The sequence below is a fragment of the Biomphalaria glabrata genome, chromosome 15, assembly GCF_947242115.1.
Source record: "Biomphalaria glabrata chromosome 15, xgBioGlab47.1, whole genome shotgun sequence".
NCBI classification, from domain to species: Eukaryota; Metazoa; Mollusca; class Gastropoda; family Planorbidae; genus Biomphalaria; species Biomphalaria glabrata.
Genome location: NC_074725.1, coordinates 22,965,386 through 22,993,244, shown reverse-complemented (window position 1 = coordinate 22,993,244; position 27,859 = coordinate 22,965,386). Strand labels below are relative to the sequence as shown.

Here is a 27,859-nt window from a genome sequence, read left to right as displayed (position 1 = left end):
GCTTTGTATGACTTCCTTCATTTACTTCCAGGAAACTTTGGTAGAATTTTTGGAAAAAGGTGCTGAGTATCTGGAGAAGGCTCAGCGTTTTGAAATCCTTGGAGACATTTACAAACTTATCATTCCCATCTACGAGAAACTCAGAAATTTTAAGGTAACTGTGACCCATTATTTTCATAATATTTTATTTCTATTGCATTCATCATTAAGAAAGATATTTGAAAGTAATTCAAATTACTTGGAATTCTGATTTACTGCTTTTTTTATTTACTATAAAGTTTATTTTCTATTGCTATTCGTCCTGAGTTAGCCTTTAGTTCAAATTAGATTTTATTAGAATTCATCTGTCAAATCTTGTCTTATTGTTTACAGTGATGACTTGATCAGATTTTTTATTCTTTAATTCTTGCAGAAACTGGAGACCAGCTATCAGTACCTGGCCAAAGCTTATGGCAGTGTTATAGAGGTCATGAGATCAGGCAAGAGACTTCTGGGGAAATATTACATGGTCACTCTGTATGGTCAGGTCAGTTTATACATCATTTTGATTTAATTAAACATGTTGACTTTTGAGGTATAACCAATATTTTAAAAAGTGATTACAAATTGTTATTGGCAGTGAATTCCACCCTAACTTTTTCCTAGTAGAAATTTGAGAATGTTTGAAGTGTGATTTAGTTTCTTTCAAAGAACACCAAGACTTAATTCCTAGTTCACTTCTGCAGACTTACTTTGAGGATGAAGATAAGAAAGAATACATCTACAAGGAACCCAAGGTCACAACATTGACAGAGATTAGAGAAAGACTTCACAGATTGTTTTCTGACAAATTTGGAAGGGAAAATGTACATATGATCAATGACTCTAAGAAGGTCAGAAATACATGAAGCAAAAAATATTTTTTTTTATGGTTATTGTTTGCTCTACAAATTTAAAAAAAAACATGTATTCACACATCTTTATTTACTATTATTTCTTGTAATAGTTCTGATACAATCAAATTAGATTACATTGGACCATGATCCTAATAATCAGATGGTCTGTTTAACCTGATAATTTGGTTAAAATAATTCTCCAATCTCATTAGCTGGTGGTTGGAATTTAGCAGATTGACTGTGTATATGTTTTCTGGTTCATAATTTGTTAATACTTTTGTAATGGAAGATTTGTAAACATTTTCTTACACAAGTTCCCCTATTTTATAAAATAATTTAAATTTATTTTGACTAGTCTTAAAATATGTGATCAATACATTTATTTAGATGCTAGAATCTTTGTATTTTTAATTTATAACAAATTTTATCTGCATATTTGTTAACAGTGCTATGTAAATCAAATTATTATTATTATTTGGGTTTCTCACTTATACTTGAGAACAAGACTTAGAATTATTTTTCTCATGTGTGTTCTATATTGTCAGTTCTGTGTTTCTTTTGTGTATTTTTTAGTTTACTGTCTCTTCCCCCAGATTTCACCAAATGAACTTGATTCAAAGTATGCTTATATCCAGATTATTTATGTGACCCCATACTTTGAGGAGAATGATCTTGTAAACAGGGTGACAGACTTTGAGCGTAACAATAATGTGCGCAACTTTATGTACGAACTTCCATTTACCAGGTCAGGCAAGGAGCAGGGAAGCATAGAGGAGCAGCATAAGCGACGCTTCATTATTACCAGTAATTCTTTTAGAATGTTGTTTAAAAACTTGTTTTTAAAGTAGTTCAGTTTTGTCATTACTGTTAACTGACAAGATGCTATAGTTTTGTTTTACTGATCCATTCATTCAAAATGTTTTTGTTTTTTTTGTTTTGTTGCTTTTTTAAGTTTTTGTTTTTTTAGAATTAGAAAAACAATTTAATCTTTGAAATAAAAACAAAACATTGAACTTCTGTAAATACTAATTTAAATCCCAATACAACCTTTAAAACAGTTTTCTATTGTTTCTATGGACATTGTAAAGTACTTATAGCCCTGTGCTAAATATATGTCTTTTAGTTCTGCAACTGTGTCATTCTATTTCAGCCACTCATTCATTCCCTTATGTGAAGAAGAGGATTGAGGTGAAAGAAGGTGGAAGGAAAGAGATAGTCCTGACCCCAATTGAGGTGGCCATTGATGAGATGAGGACTAAAGTGTCTGACCTGAGGGAGGCCATCAATAGCCCTGTCCCAGACAAGATTGGTCTACAGCTGAAATTGCAGGGTGGTGTCAGCACACAGGTAAGTACACAAACAAGAATTCAGTTATTGTTGCGTGGCAGCGTTGCATTAACAACTTGGCTACCTAACAAGAAGTTCCATTCTTGACGTAGGTCAGGAGATTTGAAATTTGACTCAAGCTGAGTTGTTTGCTGAGTGCCCAGTGGCACCACTAGAAACTTCCCTGCTCCCCCTCCTTCCCAATGTCCACTCTGAGCAGACTATATAAAAATCAATTCATTTGAAAGTAAGTTGTGTCTGGTGTTATTGAGATCTGTTGTTTTATAGTTTTTCAAAACTGGTTTGTAAGGACAGCCACTGAAGTAGACAGTTGATTAAGTAGACAGTGATTAAGTAGACAGTGATTAAGTAGACAGTGATGTAGACAGTGATGAATTAGACAGTTGATTTAGTAGACAGTGATTAAGTAGACAGTGATGAAGTAGACAGTGATTAAGTAGACAGTGATGTAGACAGTGATGAAGTAGACAGTGATGAAGTCGACAGTTGATTAAGTAGACAGTTGATTAAGTAGACAGTTGATTAAGTAGACAGTTGATTAAGTAGACAGTGATGAAGTAGACAGTGATGAAGTAGACAGTGATGAAGTAGACAGTGATGAAGTAGACAGTGATGAAGTAGACAGTGATGAAGTAGACAGTGATGAAGTAGACAGTGATGAAGTAGACAGTGATGAAGTAGACAGTGATGAAGTAGACAGTGATGAAGTAGACAGTGATGAAGTAGACAGTGATTAACTTGAGATTCATGTCAGCAATCACTTGTAAACACAGTTCACAATTTCAAACCAAAAATCAAATGAAAGTAAGTTGAAATGATGCTAAATTATTGTGTTAAATACAATCTGATTGAATCCTTGTTTCACTGGCATTGACTCTCAGACTTGAGAGATGCACTCTTTTTATTCTTTCTAACAGTCACTCAGACAAAACTCCTGGATGGAATTTTAGGTTTGCTTGACATCAGTCTTAGACTTTACTAGAAAGTCACTGAGACATTGATTCTTTCATAGATTTTTCAGTTGGCTTATTAGTTTTTAGTTGTTTCAAAAGATCAAAGTCCAAACATGACTCATCTTCAACTTGCTCTGTCAGTTCCAACATCCTCCTTTCTTCATTTATTACATTGAACTATTGATCTTCTTAACTGATTGCAGTCAAGCAGGACAGTTTGTTACTGAAAAAAAAAAAGAATTTTATACTGGGGAAAAAAGAAAAAATATTTGATAGATCCTAATAGGTTTTGTTTCCATTGTTTGTAATGAGGTTCACCTAGCTAAATAAACTTGGAAATATTGAACAAAAAGCTTGTCTTTTGCCTTGCTGGGATCAATTCAGACTTTATTATTGGTAGGCTACTCAAAAATGTGTAATCTTAATAGTTAAAAGAACCACATGAAAACCTGTTTTGGGTATGGTTCAGAAAGAAAGGAAAAAAAAATTAGTATTTTTATCTCTTGACCAACAGTTTCAATTTATGATTTCTATTTTCCTTTTTTATTATTTTCAAACTTTTGAATCCTAACCTTGCTTATGAAAAAACATAGTATGCCATTGTTGGTGTGGCCAAATGAGATTTGATGTCTAAATATTGTTTTGTTCTCTGTTTAACAACATCTGGGATTGTAACCCACTGAAAACTTGAATGATGGAATGTTTCATTCTTTCAACTGAATCCACTGAATGACATGTCCAAACATTGAAACATTGTAGAAATTTTACAGTAAAAAAAAATATCAATACATGAACTTTAAACTGGTCAAGCTTCTGTAAAATGAAAAGGCCTAACTTAGGACTTGACTGACAGGCTTATTACTCACCCTGATAAACACACTTGTCTCACTTTTATAATATATTGGCAAACTTTTACTATGCTAGTCTCAAATACTATTGAAACAAACTTTGCAGTCATGACTTCATAAGGATCTGATAGTTGTTTAAAGATCTGATAGTTGTTTAATGATCTGATAGTTGTTTAAAGATCTGATAGTTGTTTAAAGATCTGATAGTTGTTTAAAGATCTGATAGTTGTTTAAAGATCTGGTAGTTGTTTAAAGATCTGATAGTTGTTTAAAGATCTGATAGTTGTTTAAAGATCTGATAGTTGTTTAAAGATCTGATAGTTGTTTAAAGATCTGATAGTTGTTTAAAGATCTGATAGTTGTTTAAAGATCTGATAGTTGTTTAAAGATCTGATAGTTATTTAAAGATCTGATAGTTGTTTAAAGATCTGGTAGTTGTTTATTAATTTTTTCTTTAGTACTTGTAAGAAAACAAATACTTTCTATGAAAAGCACTCTGATTTGAGACTTTTTAATTTATTGCAACATATAAATGTAGATATTACATTTTTTGTTGGCTTTAAGTGTTCATTAGTTCATTAACTTCTATTTTGCTTAGATTATAATTTTCTTCCTCCCTAATTAAAATACTTGTATTAGTTTAGTGACCATAAAAAGATGCAGCACTTTGATTTCATGATGATCTGTTTCTTTTTTCTTCTAGGTCAATGCTGGTCCACTGGCCTATGCCGAAGCATTCTTGAACCGAGAGAAAATCTCCCAGTACCCAGCCGACCAGTGTGATAGACTCAAGGCAGTGTTCAGGTCTGTAAGAGAAACATCAAAGACTTTAAAGTTTGTTTCATTAGTAAACAGTTGAATGTAGTGTGAGAAGTGCCCCCCCCCCCCAAAAAAAAAAAAAAAAAAATTGTTTTTATTGCTTTTTATCACAAACTTTTCAAAACATTTTTTGTTTCTATCAATGCAAAAATATTTTTTTGTTGCTTGGCCAAAAAAACTGTACAAATATTTCTATAACTCTGTTCTGCTGCCATCCACATAGTTCAGAATGTACAAACTATCTAGTGCACTTTTTTGGAGGGTAAAAATATGCAAGGTATGGAATCTGACAAGTAATAGAACTATATTTTAAAGGCGAATCTTTTATGTCTAGTCTTCCTTTCCCAATCATTGTTGTTTAATATCTTCATCTTAAACTCCCTTTCATTGAAATTGCTTAGCTTTATAACAATAGGATTTGAATGTACATAAAAGGAAAATGGTTGCATACATTTGTTAGATTCCTGTCAAAGTAATGCTGTCAGTATTTGGTGTTTGATATTTTTTTTTGTAACTACATAAAATTTTCCTAATTGTTTTGTCTTGAAAACCAAATACCTTAATACAATGTCTTTATACTACAACATTCTCAGTGCACTCTGCTCTTGATACTTAAGTGAGACACCTTCATGTTCAGTGTTAATTCCTGAAATGTGATCTAAGAGACTTGCTCTCAGCATGACCTATTTATGTAAACAAAAAAATAACCTAATGTTTAGCTGTAGTAATGCCTATTGAGATTTAACAATTGTATTTAATGATAACTTGGTTTGATTTATTGCTTCAGAGATTTTGTGACCACCTGCAAAGATGCCCTTGACCTGAATGCCAAGTTGATAGCCACAGAACAGAAGGAGTACCATGAGTCTCTCAAAGCTGGGTTCCAGGAAATAGCAGAGAGGTTATCTAACTTGTTGGGAGAGAAGGTGACACATTTGTACTTTTAAGTTTTTCGCTAGGTTTATTTTGTAGTTTGTATCCCTGTTTTTAATCTTTTCCTTTTTTTTTTCATCCGTAATTTAGTTGACTTCCTGTGACTGGACAGTTTCACTGACCAGTATTGACCAGACTTTAGTATTGTCTGATGAATAGTTAGTATATCTAGTTCTTTTTTTCAGCATGATACTTCTCGCTGTTAGCTGTAGTTAGATTATTCTGGGTATATATGTTAGTTGTATTTATTTGTTACTTTTAGAATAAATAGTTTCTAGTTCTTTCATAACTGTAACTTATCATCGTGAGTGAATGGATGATTTTCAAAAATAAATTGCGACCATAATCTCGTTGGTTTGAAGTAGGTGATACTTTTTTTTATGTTCTAGCAGACTTCAGCCCACTCTTTGTCTTCCTTCATGACATAGCATCCATTATGTACTAGACAGAAGCAATCCAATTAAGAAAGAAATTATTTCAATGTCTGATTTGAGCTGAAAACTTTGATTCCTTCAGGCTTTTTGTTGTGCTCTTCCCTTGGATTAGCAAAGACTTTCACTGTTAGAGTAGCTGGATATTCTGGTTCTCTAGTTGGAAGAAGAAACCAAACTGTTTACAAATGTTCTCTTTAATTTGAAGATATTCCTTCACCTTTAAAACAACAATAAAAAATATTTAATATATTATTGAATGCTGGGCTAATCAGCTTTAAAAGTCATTTCTTTTGTTTTTGTTTGTCATGAGTAGCAGGGATGCTTCCTCTTTCTTTTTATTTTCCAAATTGGGACATTGTCTGAAGATAAGGTGTCAGACTGATTTGAAATATCCACAGAACTGAAAGTCTACAATGCTGTAGTCCTCCCATCACTCCTATATGCATCAGAGTCCTGGACCCTATATTTCCGTCACACCAAAAAGCTAAACTCCTTCCACCTACGCTGTCTAAGGAGTATCCATAAGGTGCGTTGGTCCAACCACATACCAGACACAGAAATCTTAAAGCTGTCCAACATGTACAGTATCAAAGGGACAGTAAAAAAGGTCCCAACTTTGATGGGCAGGACATGTAGTCCGCATGCCAGACAAATGCCTTCCCAAACGACTTCTGTACGGAGAGTTGTGTGCAGGAAAGCGCTCCAAAGGAGGCCAATACAAGCGATACAAAGACACTCTCAAGAGCTCCTTCAAGGAATGCAATATCGACATTCATGGCTGGGAAGCACTAGCTCTCGATCGCTCCTCATGGCGTAAAGCTCTGAGTCTCAAGATTTCAAGCAAGAAAAGGGCCTGGGCGAAAAAGTGCCGAACTAACAAAGCTGAGAGAAGCAGGTCTATCTGCAACTAATTTAACCCACCCATGCCACATATGCGGCTGGCTTTTTTAAGCGAGGATTGGACTTTACAGTCATGTTTGAGAAATGTGCTCATCTTTGATCATGGAGGAGCTATATATATATATATATGTGTGTATATACATGCGTGCTTGCTTGTAATGTGTAATGTTTCTTTTTTCACCAGAGCTTATGATGAGTTCGCCGCTAATTTATTTTTCATGTTTATTTGATGTTTGTCTTTCCTATGTTAGTCATCTTTGTTGACCTAGTTGAATGGAGACTTCATTTAAATTAATTGTTTGTACACACAGTCCATGCCTCACCCCCTCACACCTTTCTTATTTTGTTGTAAATATTGACAGAGTTAATGATAAACTAACATCTTACGCTAGGTTGTGTTTGCAGAAGTGAAACATGGTCGCACAGGTAAGGGTGAAAGCCTGACCTATATATTTATCTACATACATTTATATCTTAATTAAGCTTTGAGAAAATGTGTATATCCAGCCATGGTGCTCTGACCTAATCAGCTGCTGTAGATGAGTAGTACAGACTCTCTAACCCATTTTTGTTTTGACTTGCTAGATAGACACTAATTGATTCTTGCACTTAATTATTTTTTATCACAAAGAAACATTTTAATTTTTTTTTCATTAACAATTTTTTTAATTGCGTACATCAATTTAACAATTAGACATCTGCAATTTGATCATTTAAAATGTATAATTTGTACTATTTGACAGAGTTCTTTTCAAGGATTTTTCTCATGTTCTTATTTTATGAGTTTTTTTTTAAATAATTGAAACATGAAATAATTGAAACATTTGTATAAGAATAGCTACAGTTTAGTCAGTTGATTTTAAGGATGATTTGTTCTGATGTCAAAGGTCATTGATTACTAACAAGAGCATGTTGTCTATAAATAGGTTCAGGAAGATGTTGCCAGTTACTTCTTGCCAGTTACTCCTTGCCAGTTTAGAATTGGAAGATGAATTTTAAGCATGTTGTTGATTGTGTGGCTGTTTGTATTTTATACAAATTTAGAATAAAACTTTTTTTTTTACAATCTAAATCAGAATAACAGATAGCTTACATTTGCTTTTCCTAGTAACTGTGTTTCTAACTTTGACATGCAGTAATGTAACAGTGACAACAAGAGTTTGTCATTATTATAAAAACTAAGTTTATTTCATAAAGTTTGAATATTGAATTATATATGGGCAAGTGTTGATAAGTTATACATTTCCAGACAAACACTCAAAAATTCCAATCATTTGTGTGCCACTGATTTTCTTTTATGTTTTCAACTAAAAATTTTAATTCTTTACAAATTTATATAACTTGCAAAATGGATCCAAATATTAAATGAAAAAAAAAATTCATCTATAAGTTTCAAGAGATATTTAAACTGAAAAAATAGTTTATTTTAATAGTATATTTTTAATATTAAAAAGAATATTCATAGAACTGACTACTATTTGTTTACTTCTTGCTTTTTCTTCACCTTTTGACTTTTCTTGTGACTTATCTTTTGACTTTTTGTTTTCTATTCTTTTTTTTTCTATTATTTTTTGTTAGTGCAGTCTTTCAAAGAATATAATGGATCTTCTGCACTCAATATTAATTAGTTCAGCAAATTTAATCCTTTTTCAGAGGCTCTTTCTCATTTTTGTATTATTTTATAAAATTACAATTTTTTCTCCGCTTTAACTTTACCTTGTCTACTTTTGACATCTTCTACTTGTACAACATTGTACTCATGTGTGACATCTTCTGCTTGTACAACATTGTACTCATGTGTGACATCTTCTACTTGTACAACATTGTACTCATGTGTGACATCTTCTACTTGTACAACATTGTACTCATGTGTGACATCTTCTACTTGTACAACATTGTACTCATGTGTGACATCTTCTACTTGTACAACATTGTACTCATGTGTGACATCTTCTACTTGCACAACATTGTACTCATGTGTGACATCTTCTACTTGTACAACATTGTACTCATGTGTGACATCTTCTGCTTGTACAACATTGTACTCATGTGTGACATCTTCTACTTGTACAACATTGTACTCATGTGTGACATCTTCTACTTGTACAACATTGTACTCATGTGAGACATCTTCTACTTGTACAACATTGTACTCATGTGTGACATCTTCTACTTGTACAACATTGTACTCATGTGACATATTCTACTCGTTTGTGACAGGGTGCAGTATTGAAACCATCAACTTTTATGATTGTGTGTGTGTATATTTATTGTTTTGTACCCATTTCTCAGTACTGGACTTTAGAATTTTATTCTGCCATGTGTTGGCCACACCAAATTCTGTTCAGCTTCATAAATGTCTGAGTTCCCTGGGAAGTTAATGCTAGTTGGTAGTTTTACTTGTCTCGTAGAGCTTGTCTACAGTAGCACTTGGACTGAACATTTTCATCTCAGCATAGCTTTAGATCTTAAAAGCAACTTCTTACATAAATACATTATATATCTTACTTAATTATGCATGTAATATTTTTTCAAGGAGGGTTGGGGAGGGGATTTTTTTCCCCACAGCGGGGGCCCTGTTATCCTGCAAAACTTCTATTCAAAAATCATATCAAAAACAAAATCTTATCTCTGCACTTTATTAATAGAGCCAGCGACTGGTAGAAATTGTTAACTAGAGTTTTGCTTTAGTTTTTTATTGGATGGTGAGGGTAACCACCAAACCTCTTTGGCTATGCTCATGAAATTTGGTGATTGTAGTTTGTTTTAGCTTTTTTATTGATGAGGGTTTTTAAACTCAAAACCATCTGGAGGGGATGTTTATACTCAAAATGCCCTTTGCTACGCTCATATAATTCGGTGACTGTAGTTTGCTATAGTTTTATATTGAAGAGAGGGTTTTTAGCTCCAAAACCTACTGGAGAGAAGTGCTCACCTCAAAAATCTCTGGAGGGGTTTTAACTGAAAGCCCTCAGGAGGGGGATTTTAAACTAAAAACTCTTCTTGGCTAGGCTCATAGATTATGGTGACTGTTTTTTGCTTTAGTCTTATATTGAAGAGGGGTTTTAAATGTAAAAAAAAAACAACTTTGGTGGGGGGGGGGGGGGGGTTAAACTCATGGAATTTGGTTACTGTCATTTTCATTTTTTTGTTTTATAGAAGAGAGTTATAAACTCCAAACTCTTCTTGTATTTTCTGGAGCAAGTGGTTTAACATTAAAAAGCTCACCTACAATAAACAAAATTAAAGCCAAATACCACTCACTAAATTCCACCTCCCTTGGAAGGGGGGGGGGATTTCAATTTTGAGGGGGGTTTGAACCCCCAAATAAGCCCATGATTACTTGCATATTTTAAAACTAGTTACATCAATATTCCTTACTAAGTTACTTGTATATTCCAAATTTAGTTACACTTATACTAGTAAACATAGTTTGAAAGGGAAAATACTATGTATATCCTATGTACAAATGTAATGGTAGCAAGCTTCCAGGAAGGTTTGGTTTGTAGATGAAGGTAATGGCTCAGCATGTCTTGAGGTTTTCTTCTGTGCATTTCATTTTCTAGAATATATCACCTAGACTTAGTTAATAATAAAACATTTTTAATCAACTTAAATATTTATTTCACTTGCACTTATAATACTTTTAATTAGTTCCTTAAAACCAGGGCAGAGAAGGCTCTAAGTGTGTGTGTGTGTTGGTACTGCTTTTGGTACACGAATATTTTATAAAGTTTGGCTAACTTTTTGTTTCCACTGTAGAACTACGTTCGTGTGTCAACTGGAGGTATAGCTTGAAGTGTTGCATAAAAAAAGGTTTGACAGTTTTGCATAGTTTAAAAAGAAAAATTTCTATTGCATTTCAGATAGTTCCGCTTGATTGGATGAGTAACCAGCAAAGACAGTCCATGACTTTCATTGGTGGACTTGCTGGTTCAAGTTCTGCTTGATGGGATCACTGGACACTTCTCAGGAACTTGTCTTGGGACATCTCTTGCTACATCTTGGGACTTCATGTGCAATGTTTCATTTTGTGGTTTCAGTTATAGAAAGGGGGGTTAACTTTGACGAGATATTGAAGATTTTTTTTTTTTTATTGAAAAAAGAATAATCAAGTAACTGTGTTACGATGGTAAGTCTTGAGGACTTAGTTCAAACTGCAGCATCAGAAAAGTTAAATCTTCAAGTAACAACCAAAGAACAAGATGAGAATGAACATCCAAATAAATTGTGCTACAAACTGAAACCACTTCTGTTTGGCTGTGTTTACAATAGATCTGAAGTATTGAAATCATGTTGATTTCATGCGATTGCTACATCTGGTCCACATTCTTCTTCCAGCCAATCTTTGGGTTTGAATTATTTTCTTTTTTCTCTGTATTGTTGTAAATATTTTTAATAGTCAAATTTGTGTACAGCCCAAAACATAATTCATGGTGATTTATCTTTTCAGTGTTTTTTTTTTCTCTTTTGCATTTGTAATATATGTTTGTTCTTTTGCCAAAAATTCAGTGCTTTAGAAGTGTTTCAATAGTACTAACTGTGAGAACATGGTACCTATTATTAATTTCAGCAGTTTTCAGTCATATTTTCAAATCCTTGCTTTTGAAATTTTGTTGGAAAGCCAAAACAGCATTTCACTTGACTTAAAGTCATTGTGTTTTAGCTTTTAATGGTTTTGTGGGTTAACTTGAATTGATTCAGGGGCAATAATTTCTTTTTGCACTAGCAACACAAGTTTAAAGCTTTGAGTTACTTCCCTTAGCTGTCTTTTTTTTTCTAGAGTCTGTGTAGTCAGATGACTACTGACCTTCTTTTGATTTTTTTTTAATGATCTATTCAAGTAGACCATAAGGGGATTTTTGTTTATAAATAAATGAATCACAGTAATTAATAATCCACTTTACATTCACAAGACATCTCTTTAATTAGAGAGAAAAAGAAGACATAACAATATGAAGAAATGTGGGTATGATTTAAATGAAATTAAGATTGGTGCAGACTTGGAAATACATTCACATAATAAACCAATGTCAAGGATGCATATTTGCAAAAAAATTGTTGCCAGATAAAATTATAAATTACATTTTGTTACAAGTGAATGAGATTAGAAATTTAATTCTTTAGTAATCCTTTAGAATGCACAAAAATTATATGCCATTTAAAATGCCTAGCTTGTCTATGCTTCTGTATTCACTACACTGCATACATCAAAAAATGTAGCTATAAATAAATAGCCCACCTCTTAGGAACATTCTCCCATTACTTCTGGGTTTGTAACATTTTCTGTAATCCGAACTATTGACTTTCATATTTTCTGTTTTCTGAACTATTGACTTTCATATTTTCTGTTTTCTGAACTATTGACCTTCATATTTTCTGACATTAAAATGTATTTGATTTTACTGGGTTGTTTTTTTTTTATTTACTTCTTGCTGACTTGAACAAAGTTCAAACTGTGATAACTGTTTCTTATTGTTTTGACTGGTTACTTCCCTTGGATTGTGGAATAATATTGTTCATAATAATACTGTTCAAATACATTGGACTCTTAATTTAATTGTTGATGTAAGATTATCTCTTTTGTCATTCTTAGCTACATGCTAGAGTTGTAGACAACTTAGTTGAGTAGAAGATATCTTGTATGGTGGTGGACAGAACTGAACTAAATACACAAAAATCATGATTGCCTGTTTTAAGTTCATGGTGTTCTTATCAAGAGCCGTGAGTCTTGCCACTAGAATAGAATCAAATAGGATGGCTAATGTTTGTATATTCATTCTTATGTGTGTCAGTGTGAAGTTAATCAAGTGCTAACATTTTGTTAGTGTTGAATGAGAAATTTGTATTCGTGTCATCTTGAACAAATTTCTATTTGTTGATCAAATTATTTTATAGATTTATATGTTCTGTAGTCCTATTATACTGTGTGCTTGTATATTCATTCTTATGTGTGTCAGTGTGAAGTTAATCAAGTGCTAACATTTTGTTAGTGTTGAATGAGAAATTTGTATTCGTGTCATCTTGAACAAATCTCTATTTGTTGATCAAATTATTTTATAGATTTATATGTTCTGTAGTCCTATTATACTGTGTGCTGTATAGACGGACATATATCTTTATAAATTTAGACTTGTATCATTATAAATATTTATTCAGCACTAACTGTACAGAATCATTCATGAATATCACCTTAATATTACCTTAATATCATTTTAATATTTAGTAACTTATGAGGTTTGATTGCAGGTTTTGTTGTAATTGAACCAAACCAGAATCTGCTTCTTAATGACATAATTTAATATTTCCATTCATTTTTTTTTTATTACACCATGTCACTCATATTTGGATTTGAGTTTATAATGAAAGATAATTAGGTCAATGGATTCAAAACTCAACATTTATCTAGTTGAAGTTTTTGTCTGACTTTTTCTTTGTCCTCTAAACTTGTATATTAATAAATCTACCAGTAGCTGCAGAGAATTTGTATGTACACAAGTTGTCATTGTTCAGTGTTTCAAAAGGTAAAGAAATAAAGTTTAGCTATTTTAGTAGAAGAAAATGAAGGGCCCATCAAAAGGTCTTCAATTAATTTTTTGAGGCAAAAAAGAAACAAGTTTAATTAATTTTTTATGTTTAGCAATGTAAAGATTAACATTCGTTAAATTAACATTTTTTATTTATAAATAGTTGTTTTATGTTTTCCTGGTATGAAATGGTATCATGACAAATTGACATTTCTCATGCCAGGATTGTCTCTTTTATTGACATTTTTTATAGCCCTTTATAACAAATCTTTTTTTTTCTGTCATTAATGTTCACTATTTAAGTGTTAAATGAATTATAGATCTGTACAGAGCGTTCATGTCTTGAGTGTTTAATTGTTAAAATCAAAATTAGTGAGTTTTTATGTTCTAACCACTTTTGTTTTGACATATTGCATCTTTCTCAACTTCACTGTAAGTGGTCTGCATTAAGCATGGAGTCACAACAAATGTTTATCCTTCAGAGCAGTCTCCATTTTTATATTTTATTCATGTTGAATGTGTCATGTTCTAATAAGCCATTTAATTTTGTGTGCACCATTCCATTCATGCCAAACTTTTTGTCCAGTCTTACCAAAAAAAAACAACAAAAAAACCTGAGACTTCGTTTCTGCTCATTCAAATTTTATTTTTCATGAAATCAATTTTTTAAAATCTTTTTTTGTTATGTGCATGACCCTAAATGCCATCACTGACCTATGTATTGGAGTGTACTTTAAGTTACACAAGATGTGAACCTTTTTCTTCTCTCTCCCTAAATCCTGTTTACTTCCCCCCCCCCCCCCCCAACTCTTGCCTTAGAGCTAGTGTAATATTAGAAGTGTATTTTGACTTTGATAAGCTTCCATTTTCTCAACATCACTCTTCATTACCCAGACTTTGTACTGATTCTTTGTTAAATAAAACCTAAGCCATGGCTCTTCAAACAACCCTGAACTATACATTTTTCAACCCTGATCTATATAATTATTCTGAGATTTTTATTTCCCACACTTACCTATACATGAATATGTAAATATATATTCCCGCTACAGAGACAATTTTTTTTTTGTACAATAATAATAATCATGCCTTTCAACAGTAAAGGTGGGGTCTTTTTTTTTCTTCCAAAATAATTTACTTTTCACTTAACAAAAACTTATGATCTTTACTTTTCAGAAAAAAAAAAAACTAATTTTAATGATTTTCCACATCAATTTGAAATATAAATACTGGATGATACTGATCTATATACACTTACAAATCTTTTGCTATCAGTTTAATTGTGGTTTTAGTTTACTTGGGAATGAATATATTACAGTCTGCATAGACATGTAACCTAAAAAACAATGCATTTTATCATCACTGCTAGCCTCTAGTGCCTATACTGTAGTTAAAAGATGTACTTTTAGAATGCATGTTAATTATACAGGCTGTATTTTATCAACTTGAATTAATTACAAATAAAAATTATTTGGGAACTAAAATAGTGAAATAAGATAAGAAATAATTCATTTGTATTCAGGCTTATTGTATGTGGATATGGATCTATACATTTTGTATGCATAACATAATTCATTGTATTGCATGGTCTTTTTGAACTCTGTGATTATAATGCACGACTATTTACACTAATTTTGGTTAGAATTCATTGAATATTTAGATCATTTCCCTTTTTACCTTCAACCACAAACTGCTGAATAGTTCAAATTATTCACAAAGCTCAATTCTGATATCAAAGTACAGATTTTTTTTCAAAAGCATCTAACCCCGCTACATAGTGAGTTGACTCCCCTTCTAATTCATTGAACTATATATAGCAGTTCTTAAACATTGGTGACATTGGACTGTAAGCAAAAGTCACTTTTTGCTCATAAGTTGTTTTTGTTTGAACTTTAGGAAATTTTCCAGCATTTGAAATTGCATTGACCTACTCAACTGCGTTATGCTCAGATAGTTCATATTTGATTTGCATAATTGTAGGAACTACATTTGGTTGAATATTGAATGAAAAATCCATTTCTATGTTTCATTTTGTGTATTTGAATGAAGAACAAAAAGAACATTTTCTGAATTTAAATAATAAAATGTTATCAATTGGCTTCACATTCAGCCCCCTTAATGTTGGGATCAGTTTAATCTTCATGTCAGAGCTTCAGTGTTGTATTCCTAACACTCGCAGGATTTCAATCTGCACTAAAGAAACAGTGTTACATCTTAGGTCTCATGTTTTATGTTTTCAAAGACAAAATGTTCACCTGTTAGTTTTTTGTTTGTTTTAACTGATGACATGCCACCATTCTGTATTTGTGTTAGTCACTTTGCCAAAGTAGTAAATGTAAAGAGACTGACTCAAAAGTTCTGAAATGTATTTCCAGCTTCTTTCATTTTTTGCTTAATTTCCCCCCCCCCCTCCCTTTTTTTTTTTCCTTTCGATGGATTGTCACAGAATTAGTCTAGTGAAATGAAAGGCCAGAATATATCTGGCCAAATTAGAACCGTGCTAACCTGAATAAGAACCCAATCTGGCACATTGAAAGGTTTATCTGACACAACCGTCTGTGTGAATGTGAACCAAGTGTAGACATTTTGAGTTTTTGTTCCAATGTTTGTTTACAAGGAAAGACTGTATGATCAGAGTAATCACATAGGACCTGCAGTAAGCCTTAATTACATTGAGCTCTCTGCTTGGTCATATTAAGAAATGTTTAATACAATTCTAGGAGCACTCCCCTGTCACACCCATCACAGCTACCCCTCCCCCCCACTTTTTTTTTTGTATGTTAATATGATGTAGGTTTAGTGAGACAACTGGCTTGTTAGACATCAAAACTTTGTATTTGAATACAGCAAATGACTTGACCTACTTACATACTTGTTCTTGCTTCTGACATCCACTTGTTGTCTATGTGGTGCTCTGCTATGCAAATTGTTTTGTGTGTGCTTCCTTCAACCTTCTAGTGGGCACTTCCTATATGGGAGGTAACTGCTCTAATCATTAAGAGGCAGACTTGAAGGGCTGGGGAAATATTGATCTGCTACCTGCCAACTTTAAATGGAACATAAAAAAAAGTGTTTTTGCTTGTGCCTTGTTGCACCTTTGTCACATTTTATAAGGCACCTTTGTCACATTTTTTTTCTTTGGTCTAATATGTGCTTTGACTGAGCACATGGATGACCTGCTTGTTTATTCTCTGATCTGTTTGGAATAACATTTCTCATTGTTTTGTTGTATGAGCTATAATCCACACATCAGTTTTCAGTTCCTTTGTTTTGTTGGCTTTTGTTATTCATCATGGTGCATTACTGTTTTTTTTTTTATTATACAATTTATTAAAGAACAATGGGAAAGATTTTGTTTAAATATGGTAAATTAATTGCAACATTACTTTATATCCCTGCTACATTGGAACTAAGAATCAAGTTAGAGACTACCAGGTGTGGAAAGGTCAAGAAACAATGTCCAAATGAACAATCACTTAAGTATGTACAAGAGAACTGTTGTATAAACATCAAACCATTAATGGAGACACAGAGCCACTGGAATATGTAATAAATACTATGTCAATTCTCTGAATCAGTAAGATTTGTTATTTGTTTAATTAATTTGTCACAAAGCATTTTTTTTTATTATTGTGAAGCCATTCTCATCCAGCCCTCTTCTCAATATCGGGCACTAATTTAGCAATGTTTTATCAATTAATATCAGTCTTTCTTTTGTACTTGAGTGTCTATGTGCTGCCTGTGTGATACTTGCATTTTTTAATGATCATAAATAGAATAAAATGTCAATGTGGCCTCACTGCACTCCCCCACAGTCCCCCATTCCAACATCTTGCACCTGATGTAATGTGATGTACTTTCTGTTTCGTCTGACTATAACATTTGATTCGTTTTTTTATTACACTTGCCTATATATATATATATATACAAATATTAAATGATTTGTTACAATGTAAATCTGTGTTTTTGTTTCTTAATCAGAAAGCTGCCTGTCAGTCTTGTGTCGTTTGCTCCTTTAGACTATAAATGGGTTTATCTAGGTTTTGTCTACAAAGTTAAGAGTTCAGTTTCTAACAATCTGTTTTAAATCTCTAGAAATGTTGAGTGAAATCCATAAATGTCTGTTGTAATTCAACTGGGTCCTTGAATCACTTCTGGTCTCTCTTTAAGGGTTAAAAATGCTTTATGGGAAGCTTAGCTGAATGATGATGTTGAACAGAAGGTGCTGAGTTTGAATCCTTTCAAAGGAATTTTAAGATTTCTTTTTTTTTACAAAGCTTAGATCAATTCACACTGTCTGTATGTATACATATCATTTCCCAAACTTCCCATTCTCTGATCAAATTGAAACTTTGCACTATTATTCTTTGTTGATGACAACACATGAATCAATCAAAAAATTAATTTATCAATTTGTGGTAATTAAGTTTGCTTCATATAGAAAAAGCTAGTTAAATCTTGCCATACTGATATGTATGACAGTAATTGGGCAATTCCTTCCCTACCATAAGCTTTTTTGAGTATTTTTCATACTTGGCTTTTTTTTTTTTTTTTTTAAATTTGTACAACACTCTTAGCATTCCTTACAGATTTACTAGGAATATAGGTTCAAGGTTTAGGTCAAGGACTAACACTGGTATTTGAGGGTTATCCTAATGTTACACTATCTGTCCTAATGAGAAGCAAATATATTTCTTGACTGTTGATGGTGTTTTATTGTATTTGTCCACCAATCCTTTCTATGGGGGGCCAAGAAGGGAATTGTCTTACTAAAAGAGCTGAAGCTCAGCATTAAAAAACTGGCTGGTAGATGAAATAGAAGACTTCATGACTTTCGTCAACCAATGACTTGAGATTTTTTTTTTTAAGGATCTATCTGCTAGTATATAAATCATATTCTTTTAAGAATCATGCTTAAGATGTATACCTATGATTCTAGCTAATCAAACAAGCTGTTTATTCTGACTGAATTCCAAAGTACCCAAACCATTAACTCAAGACATTGCTGTGTAATCATGGTGTGATACAAGTAACTGAAATCTGCTGTATGTGTAATATGCCTTAAGTTCATATAAAAACTACATTCAATACACATACTAAAGACAAGTGAACTCTCACACAAATTAATCTACAACTCTGTTGACAGATTTAGTCCAGGAGCATCTTTTAATAATTATGTCAGATTACATAGAGCAAATAGTATACATTATTATCATAACACAAACATGACAGTCTTATTGAACAGGTGAGCATTATGCACCTTTGACCTCCCAAGAACAGGGGAACAGAATTTATACTTTCAAAGTTTCATCTTGACACTTGACAAAGAATGGTGTCAGGCACAAAAGTATTTTGTATCAATGAAAAAAAAAAGTAATAATAGACATCTTTAAAAAAAAACAACTGGCACACATTATTTAGTTTACCAGTTTGCAAATGCTATCTTCCAAAGGAATTTTCATTGGGCTTCATTCTGCAGAACTTGTGGTGAAGCCCTCTGTTTCTCTTCTTTTACACAAAATCAAAATACAAAGATTGAATATATACATGAAAACAATCATGTCCATGCCTCTGGATATAATTTTAAACACCAAAATATACTGACTCTCATCAATACAGTTACTTTATAATTTTATTTCATAGCGATTAAAACTTAGTTTATCTTAATAAAATGTATTAAATTGAGTTTTAAAAGATGTAGTTGTTTTTTAAGTAACATTAAATTAAACACCTTTCTGAGCTAAATTTTCAGAAAAAAAAAAATTGAATTCCTTTTTTTCCCTAATGTCTTATGAAGGTTAGAGATGTTTTACAAAAAAAGCGACAATAAAAAATATTGACTATTAATACTGTGTCTAGACATGATCATTTCTTTAACCCAGTCAATCATCACCAAACAATCTTTATATATGCACAATCTCATTCAGTCGCTCCAACTAAAATAAATATGTTTATTTATAGAAGTCTATTTATAAAGAATGAACAACACACACATATTGAACCCAAAATGTAAAAACAAAAAAGAAACTAACAACAAATTTTTTGGTTTACGTAGTTAAAAAATGTATACAAATATCCAATGAATAATTGACAATAGTGTCCAACTCTGACTTATGGGGGGAACAAATTTTTGAGGTAGTTAAAAAAAAAAATTAATGCAAATGTGCTCTACAGAATTACTCTACCAGATTTGTTGAACAGGAATTTTGTATTGTAATGTTTATAAATTATCTGACCAACTAAAATTGCAAATAAAGCAACATAATTCTATTGACTTAAAATATTACAATCGGATCCGAATGACTAAACGTCTATAGTAAGCTGCCCAATACAAGAGCACCAAGTTGGCCTGACAATATTCCTTTCACTAAATACTTAGTACTTACAACACATGTTACAATTATGTCAAAAAATTTAGCAAAACTTAACTCTGTGGCCCAATTCAACACTAAATTTTAGAATAATTATTCAAGCCAGTTTTACCCTCAGACACCAACTATTGCAGGTGTAGCATTGATGGATATTTAAGAAAAATTTTCTGCAATCTCTATTTATTGTTTTTTATGGAAAAAAAAAAGTGAGCAGAGCAGTCATTGAGTCTCTAGTTCAAACACATTCTTTTAAGATGGAAATCAATCATATTGAAATTTTACAACATTGGGAATATTTGGATAAAGTTGGAAAAAAACTAATTTTATTATTTTGATGCAGGAAGTTAACAATGACTATAAATTGAAAAAAAAGTAAGAATCGACCTAGTACTGAAGTCATTGTAGAATTATAAATACAAGGGGATACTGTATAGATTAAATCTACCATAAAATAATTCTTTTGATTGTTTTCAATAAATGAAACATTTTAAAAACAATTATCTTAATTCTCTTCAATATTTAAGGTTACATTACAAAGTGTAAGGCTTCTGTACACAGCACAACGTCTTAGTAAATGAAATCTATTTCCTAATTTACACCAAACTGAATAAATAGATATAATTATACTGTGAATGTTTTTATTAAGCTCTGAGAGTTAAGTTGTGCCAAATTTTGATGTCAATTTTTATAACCTATGCCCCATGTGGCAAAAATACAACATGTTGACAAAATCTGTTTATATGCAATCTATTCATTCTAAGCTGTCTGTCTATGCATTAAAACATGTCAGATCTGAATGACTCTTAGGGCATTTCACAGTTGACAATGAAGTAAAAATAGTTTTTCCAGCCCATCTTATACCTACTAATTATGTTGATATGGATAGCCACACAGTATATAGACCAGGGTCGACCAAAATATTGACTACATACCAGTGATGTCCACTGCATAGACTATAGACCAGGTCTGGCCACTCTATAGACTATAGACCAGGGCTGACCACTGAATACACTATAAGACCAGGGCTAACCACTGAACTATCTCAGTAAACCCAAGTGAATAAAATCTTATACTTGTATCCCCCAATGATGTCCTGGAGTAAGGATGGGATTACCCTTAGTACACATGACAGATGATAAGATGTACATGGTATATTATAAATGACTAATAAATAGTACTGGAAGAACGCTACGCTGATTTATATAGGACACAAGATGGTAACATTTATCTCTGCATATATCTATCTAGTGACAATATTAGAAACATATACATGTATTAGTTTTATGTTCACAGTGTGGTTTTTAGTAGACGCTGTTATGTATAATGTGTTAGATACAATCAAGCCAAGTTGGGTTTTTTTCATAACTCGTAATACCATAATTCCAGTCTCATCAAATTTTATCTTCTGTCCTGGCTGACAGGCAGGGGTTCAGCTGATCTGTGTAGTTCCAACTGGATGTATTGAATGGCATTATCTTCAAGTATGATATAACAAGGTTTTACTGTATATGTATGTATATATATATATATATGAACAAAACAATAAACTAAAATTAAACAAAATTGTACAACTTATTTTAACATACATTAATTTCACACACAAAAATCTGGCCAGCTGGGTTCCAGTTTATAATATCTAAAATATTCATTTGGTTTCAAGCATTTAAAAAAAAACAATTTCTATTAAAATGTTCAACTTAAAAAAATTTCCCATGATTTTATATTTTTAGTGATAAAAGAATTATAATGTCACCCAAAAAAATATGGCTAAAATGTTATGCACCTTAGTTAAAACCATATTTAAGTTGAATAATACCAATCAAATAAAAGATTATTTCCTATTTTAGCCTTTGCATTAGCTACATTGTACTCAGAAAAAAATAACAACATTGAAATATTATGCTGATTAACTAAGACAAGTGAACAATTGACATTGCAACCCAGGCGCTACATCAAAAAATAGATTAAATTAGTGTCCAAGAATATTTTAAGTCATACTGACAATCTATAAGGGGAGAAGGAGCAAAACTACTAGAGTGAAATGTAATAACATGAAATAGTACAAATATCTATGGGGGAAAAATAATCAAATAGTTTACAATGCATCACATTCTTCTTTACAATCTGACATTATGCAAACAGTATTTTGGTTCACACCATAAGTTTTATTGGGTTTTCTTGAGGTTTTGTTTTTAAGTTAAACCTTTTCTTTTTTTTTTATTTTTCCCACAATGTGTGTGAATCATGTCCAATGTTTACATATTGAGTTAGATATATAGTTTTTTTTTTATATGTATAAAATATATACATAATGTGACAAACATACACGTATAGTACATGTTATGTGCTGTGTGGATACACGTAGAGTACATGTTATGTGCTGTGTGGACTGAGTCCTGTGACATGTCAGCCAGGAGTCAAGGACTTTAGATCATTTGTAGTTTTGCTGTTGTTGACTTTCTACTCAAACATCACATAACCTTCACCTAAATAAATCTTTCCAGACAATGTAGTGAAATAAGAACACATTTGTTACAGGACAACAATAGATAAAGGAGAATGGGAAGTAATTAGCAAGTAAAATCTGTTAAACATTATTGGGTTGTTTAACCAAAATCTGCCTTAACCAGCTTGAATGAGGTGCTATCTTTAGAACAAAGTGGAATTCAGGAGAATTTTTCTGGAGATAAATAATCAACCCAAACTGGGGTTGAACCTAGGATTTTTTTATTAAGCAGCTTAATAACCTTATAATACAAAGGCTGACTTTTTAGGATGACTTTAGTCAATAATCAATGTAAAAAAAAAAAAGAAAGGCAATTATTATTTAGATTTTTTAGTCCTGTTAATTAATTTACAAATGATTTAACTCAATGTTTGTTAACATGTTTACAGTTTAGCAGTATGAAATCATGAATAGTTCAGCATTCACTGCATTTACAAATCAATGTAAAAAATTCTAAGCTAGGTCCAAGAGCGTGTTTAACCATTTGTCCTGATCAGTGGTCAATGGTAAGTATGGCATGGACACATGTCCAGACCATTCACAACACTGGTTGATAATGAAGTCTGTTCTATATGTATATATATATATAAATACTAAGTCACTCATCAAACAGAAACATATGTATAAATATTTATATATCAATGGGTGTAGTAATGCATTGCCGCTCTTGTATGTGTCCTTTCTCAGAAAGTGGGACATCCAGTGATTCTAAAGTTTTTACAAGGAAAACGGCACAATGTGTAGGATCAACAGTATTCAAAATAAATGTCATCCATGATTCGGGGGTGGGGATGTGCTGATTATGGAAGGAAAGCTTTGGGTCCTTCATTGCTGCAATAGATTTGAATGCAAACAAATTTATTTCGACAAACCGAAACCTTTATCAGCCTAAAACACTATATATACATCAACTGTTAGGTCTTAATTAATATGGCCATTTCTCAACGTCTGTTCATCAATACTTAATGGATGAAGTGTTTCCTTTCAGACAATTCAATGGACAGCTGTTGTTTTATGGGAAAAAAAAAAGAACAAAGTCCAGTACAATCCTAGGATGTAAGGCCTGGCCACATCCTAACCACACATGTCCCCACAATGATCCAGAACATTTCAATGTTCAATAATATGTACAAAGCCATTGGACCAATGTTTCCTTCACTGCAGAAGCAAAAGATTCTGAAGTCTTAATCCAGTAAGTTTATTATGTCATCACAACAAATCCATGTGTATCCATCCTGCACCAGCCAGTTTGTAGACAAACTATTGGTTTATACAAGTATCCATAGAAAATATCCCTTAGAAACACAAAGAACAACCACCCTGACACATTAAAGAGAGACCACCCTGTAAAATCATCCCCGAAAAAAAAAAAAAGGATATAAATGTAACCTCAGATATATTTCTTGTTAAAGCCAAGAAATGCTCCACTCTTTAGATCAATACTACAGTGAAGCAAAAAAATAAATCAATAAAATCCAAACTATCCAACATCATTCTAAAAATCCAGAACAAACAGAAGTTAGAAGCCATTATTCACATATCCCATAATTTTGAAGAGCTTTTCTTTTTTCCTGAAGCTCTAGTGAGTTTTAAGGCCATTTGGTTTTTTATTTGTATTTTGTATTACTAAATTATATAGGCCAGTAAAAATAAAAAGAAAGTAGAGATTAACAAGATGATTGTTAGAGTTGTCTTTCATAGTTTAGTCTTTCATGTTTTTGAGGTTCCCATGTTGTATACTGTTGTCATCAACAAGAAACTAAAATTCGTTGCAATCCTATTTGTATAGAAATGATCAAAAGCAACATGTTCAATGAGAAAGCAAAGCTGGATTGAGAACCATTTGGTCTTCCTCCACCCTTGTTATTTGTTTCAGGTCTCTGGTCAGATTTGCCACTGCCAGGCCTGTACTTGTCATTGTCTTCACTTTTAGGTGGCATTGGTGGCTCAACTGGTGGCTTGGGTTTTTCAGAGACAGGTTTCTTGGTGCGGGTGTGGACACCCTTGGTTGTAGGCTGGTTATCGATGTCAATATTGCCATTCTTTTCTTCATCTGTGACAGGATTGTCACCAGAAGAAGCACTTCCTTCAGTCATGTCCCCACTGCCACTGCCACTTGTTAAACCGTCAATTTCTGAAATAGGAAATAAGAAAAATGAACGACCAATCAACTGTCATGATCATAGATCCTCAACATCATATAAAAAAATATATTTATTGATATAAGACTTCAATTTATATCTACAAATGACAGGAAAATGTGGTCTTATGTGGGTGTTGCAAGTTTCCTGTGATGTTTTTTTTCTAGGTTTAAAACTCAAGATGTACAATTACTATTTCCGAAGATAGCAATTTTTAGCAATTTTGGTTGTTTCTGTGGTTTTAAGTTACACCTCACTTTATTTTTTTTATTTTTTGCTCTGTCCAGAACATAAGAATTAAATTTCTGGTATAGTTAATTTAATTAATTATGGGGAAGGAGCTCAAAAAATAAAGAGTTTTGTGTCTGTTTATATAAGCCTGATAGTCTGATAAAATCTCATCTTTATACCATATCATTTCTTATTCTATAATTAAGTACAATCTTTTTGTTTCTATGACTGTTAGAAGTAACTTTCTCTATTCATTCATTTGGATGCCAATAATTTGTGCTGTGAATTCAATTCAATGTACTATTTGACAAACATCACTCAATCAGACTCCATCTTCAAATTTATTTGTTGTGTTTCAAAAGATTTGGCTATCAGGCAAGTACACATAATATCCAGCACTTTTCCTTCCTAATAGATTTTTTCTGCTTTGTGTAGAAGTGAAGCTGACTTCAGTATTTGAAATTAAAATGACAAATTGGAGATCTATTCATATCCCGTGTTTCTATGTATACACCCTGTCATTTGGTCTGAATAAAGTCTATATTTGGCTGGGAATGGTAGAAGAGTTGTAAAGCACCTGGCTTCTATACTAAGGAGTTGGAATCCTGAATCCTGGTGAAGACTGTGAATTTTGATTATTGAGAATTATAGGATGCCCACCAGTTGGACAATAGCTTATTGTGTGTAGGCCACATGACACACCATTGTCAGCCATGGATACATATAGAACTACTCCTTTGCATAACTTAACAAGCTATTTATAATATTCAAGTAGACATTTATTGAGACAAGACTTTCCACTATGGAACCATGGAGTGAGTTCTATTCTTACTTGTACTCAACAATGATTGGCTTGTACTAATAATTACCTGCCCAATTGTCTCCCTGGAGAGAAAAGTGAAGGTACCCTTTGAAGACAAATGATCTACGTGGCAGAAGATGCAAAGCTCATCGTTTCTATGTGGCTAGTGAAATTACCAACCAGCTTTACTTCTTCAACGTAGCGTAAGTCAGGGTATAATTAGAGTTGAGTGGACTCAAGGCTAACTTAAAAATCCCAAATCAAACCCTTCAACAGGATTTGAACTGAGACCCTTTGGTTCAGAAGCCAAGCACCTGAACACTCTACCACTATGCCCCACTCTATATTAAGAAACTTAAGCTCAAAGAGAGATTCAAAGTAGACATGGAAATAACTCATGTGCCCAAGCATTGGAAAAAGGTTTATAATAAAAATTCTTTCACTGGACACTTAAGCCTTCTATTTTCAAGATCATCCAGGATGCATGTGCTAGCAAAGGAATTACTTTCTTGACTTTATTATAAGAAAGTAAAATTAAGGAGTGACCCTCAAGTCTTACCAGTATCTATCCAATCCACATCATCCCCTTTCTGTGCATTCTGAAGTTTGTTGATAATGAGACTGAGCTGTGTCTTCTGCCTGCTGATGACTGTGTTGACTTTTGTAACATCCACCTCCACTTCTGGGTTGTTGATTTGATGCAGGGTGCCATCTTGCTGCACTGGTGGGGCATACCTGGACAAAAACAAAAGAAATGTTAAAATGAAACAAATAGAAATCCATGGAATCTTTCTGTAGTATCAGATTGTTGTTTAGCATACAGGTGGTTGTACTGAGAACTTGGGATAAAATTGGCAACTCAGAATCCACCCAGGTATTCAGGTTCTTGTGTCAACGTTGGAATAGTAATAACAATAATAATCTTTATTATCCTTGAGGTAATGTGTCTTACAATTGTGTGTTCCACATAACAATACATTATAAAAGCAAAAGATTTATGGGAAAGCACACAAGACTATACAGGCTGCAACCATTTCATTTACCATGTGCAAATGAAGTGTGCTTTTTTTTATAGTTTATTTAAATCAACATTTTCCATTCAAGTTCATATTGTTTCAAGTTCATACACACACATACACAAGAATATTTCTTTTTTTTTCTTTCTCATTTGTATCAATGGCTGGTATGTGAGATGATTTGAACAGTGACTGGTGCAATTCATACTACAGTTTGCCTTTTATAGGCAGTTTGGAGCTAGTGACTCAACCAGGCCTCTGGATACAGCATGCAAGTGGGAAGGGTATGGGTGGGCATTTCTCCGAGACCAATCGTTATAGAGGGCCTCAATACTGACCTTCGACATCACATGCTGTGGGCAGTCGAGACCAATAGCTCGTTGCCATGTCGTACAGACCTATGACGTGGCAACAAGCTATTGGTCTTTTCTGCCCACAGCATGTGATGTCGAAGGTCAGTATTGATGCCTTCTATGACGATTGGTCTTGATTTCTCTCACCATGGCTCTGATTTTAATTATCCAGAACACATTTTCATGTATTATGCCCAATCAATCGGTGTGGTACATTGGATTGTACTTTGAGAGCCTTTGAAGTACAGTCCTGTGGCTGTGGTAATGATAAGATTATTTGGTTGGCCCACCATTTTAATCATTGGGAATATGCTGCCCAAAAATTAATTTCATAAACCTATTTCATCTTTCGAATTGTAATTTTTAAAAATTGAAGAGCTCTATTTAAAATTAATTTTTAGACGGGTTTAAATATGATAATTGTGTGGTTCTAGAAGATGCTGTATTCTCTCCCTTGCTCAATACTTTCGGTTGTCTCCCTTATCTAAGATCATAACAGTGAAAAAGAAAAAGAGAGAGCCCTGGATTCAGCCCCAGACAAAACTACAACAGGTGCTAGCTGAGTGAGTGAAAGTTATTTTTGTTTCTCGACCTGAATATCTTCTGCCAATGGGAAAGGAAAGATTAGGAAAAAAAGGGGGGGGGGGCCTTTACATAATGAGTATGAGGGTTTGGTATGTATGTGTGTGTGTGTGTGTGTGTGTGTGTGTGTGTGTGTGTGTGTAACACTGAAAACATTTTCTTCAAGAAGTAACTAGAGACATCTAGCGGTGGAATTTTTAAGAGCAAAGAGAGACTATTGG

General features: G+C 32.8%; 2 protein-coding genes across 17 annotated transcripts in view; one reads left to right on the top strand and one right to left on the bottom strand.

Moving 5' to 3' along the window:
* LOC106066480 (dedicator of cytokinesis protein 9-like) overlaps nucleotides 1-17,593 on the top strand; it is an 80,758-nt gene extending 63,165 nt beyond the window's left edge. For 15 of the 16 annotated variants that reach the window (XM_056012609.1, XM_056012612.1, XM_056012610.1 and 12 more), the window contains 8 exons: nucleotides 32-154; nucleotides 413-526; nucleotides 726-872; nucleotides 1,469-1,679; nucleotides 2,026-2,222; nucleotides 4,727-4,827; nucleotides 5,630-5,768; nucleotides 10,976-17,593. In XM_056012609.1, the coding sequence (XP_055868584.1) occupies nucleotides 32-154; nucleotides 413-526; nucleotides 726-872; nucleotides 1,469-1,679; nucleotides 2,026-2,222; nucleotides 4,727-4,827; nucleotides 5,630-5,768; nucleotides 10,976-11,059 (1,116 nt within the window). In that variant the 3' untranslated portion in view covers nucleotides 11,060-17,593. Of the gene's footprint in view, nucleotides 1-31; nucleotides 155-412; nucleotides 527-725; nucleotides 873-1,468; nucleotides 1,680-2,025; nucleotides 2,223-4,726; nucleotides 4,828-5,629; nucleotides 5,769-7,501; nucleotides 7,536-10,975 lie in introns of all 16 variants that reach the window. The other variant, XM_056012603.1, reaches the window with a different exon arrangement.
* A 1,186-nt stretch (nucleotides 17,594-18,779) lies between these two features.
* The window catches only part of LOC106066482 (glypican-6-like), a 120,027-nt gene continuing 110,947 nt past the window's right edge, over nucleotides 18,780-27,859 (bottom strand). The window contains exons 7-8 of the mRNA XM_013225519.2: nucleotides 26,247-26,422; nucleotides 18,780-24,647 (exon numbers count right to left, since the gene is read on the bottom strand). Of these exons, the coding sequence (XP_013080973.1) occupies nucleotides 24,262-24,647; nucleotides 26,247-26,422 (562 nt within the window). The 3' untranslated portion in view covers nucleotides 18,780-24,261. The remainder of the gene's footprint in view (nucleotides 24,648-26,246; nucleotides 26,423-27,859) is intronic.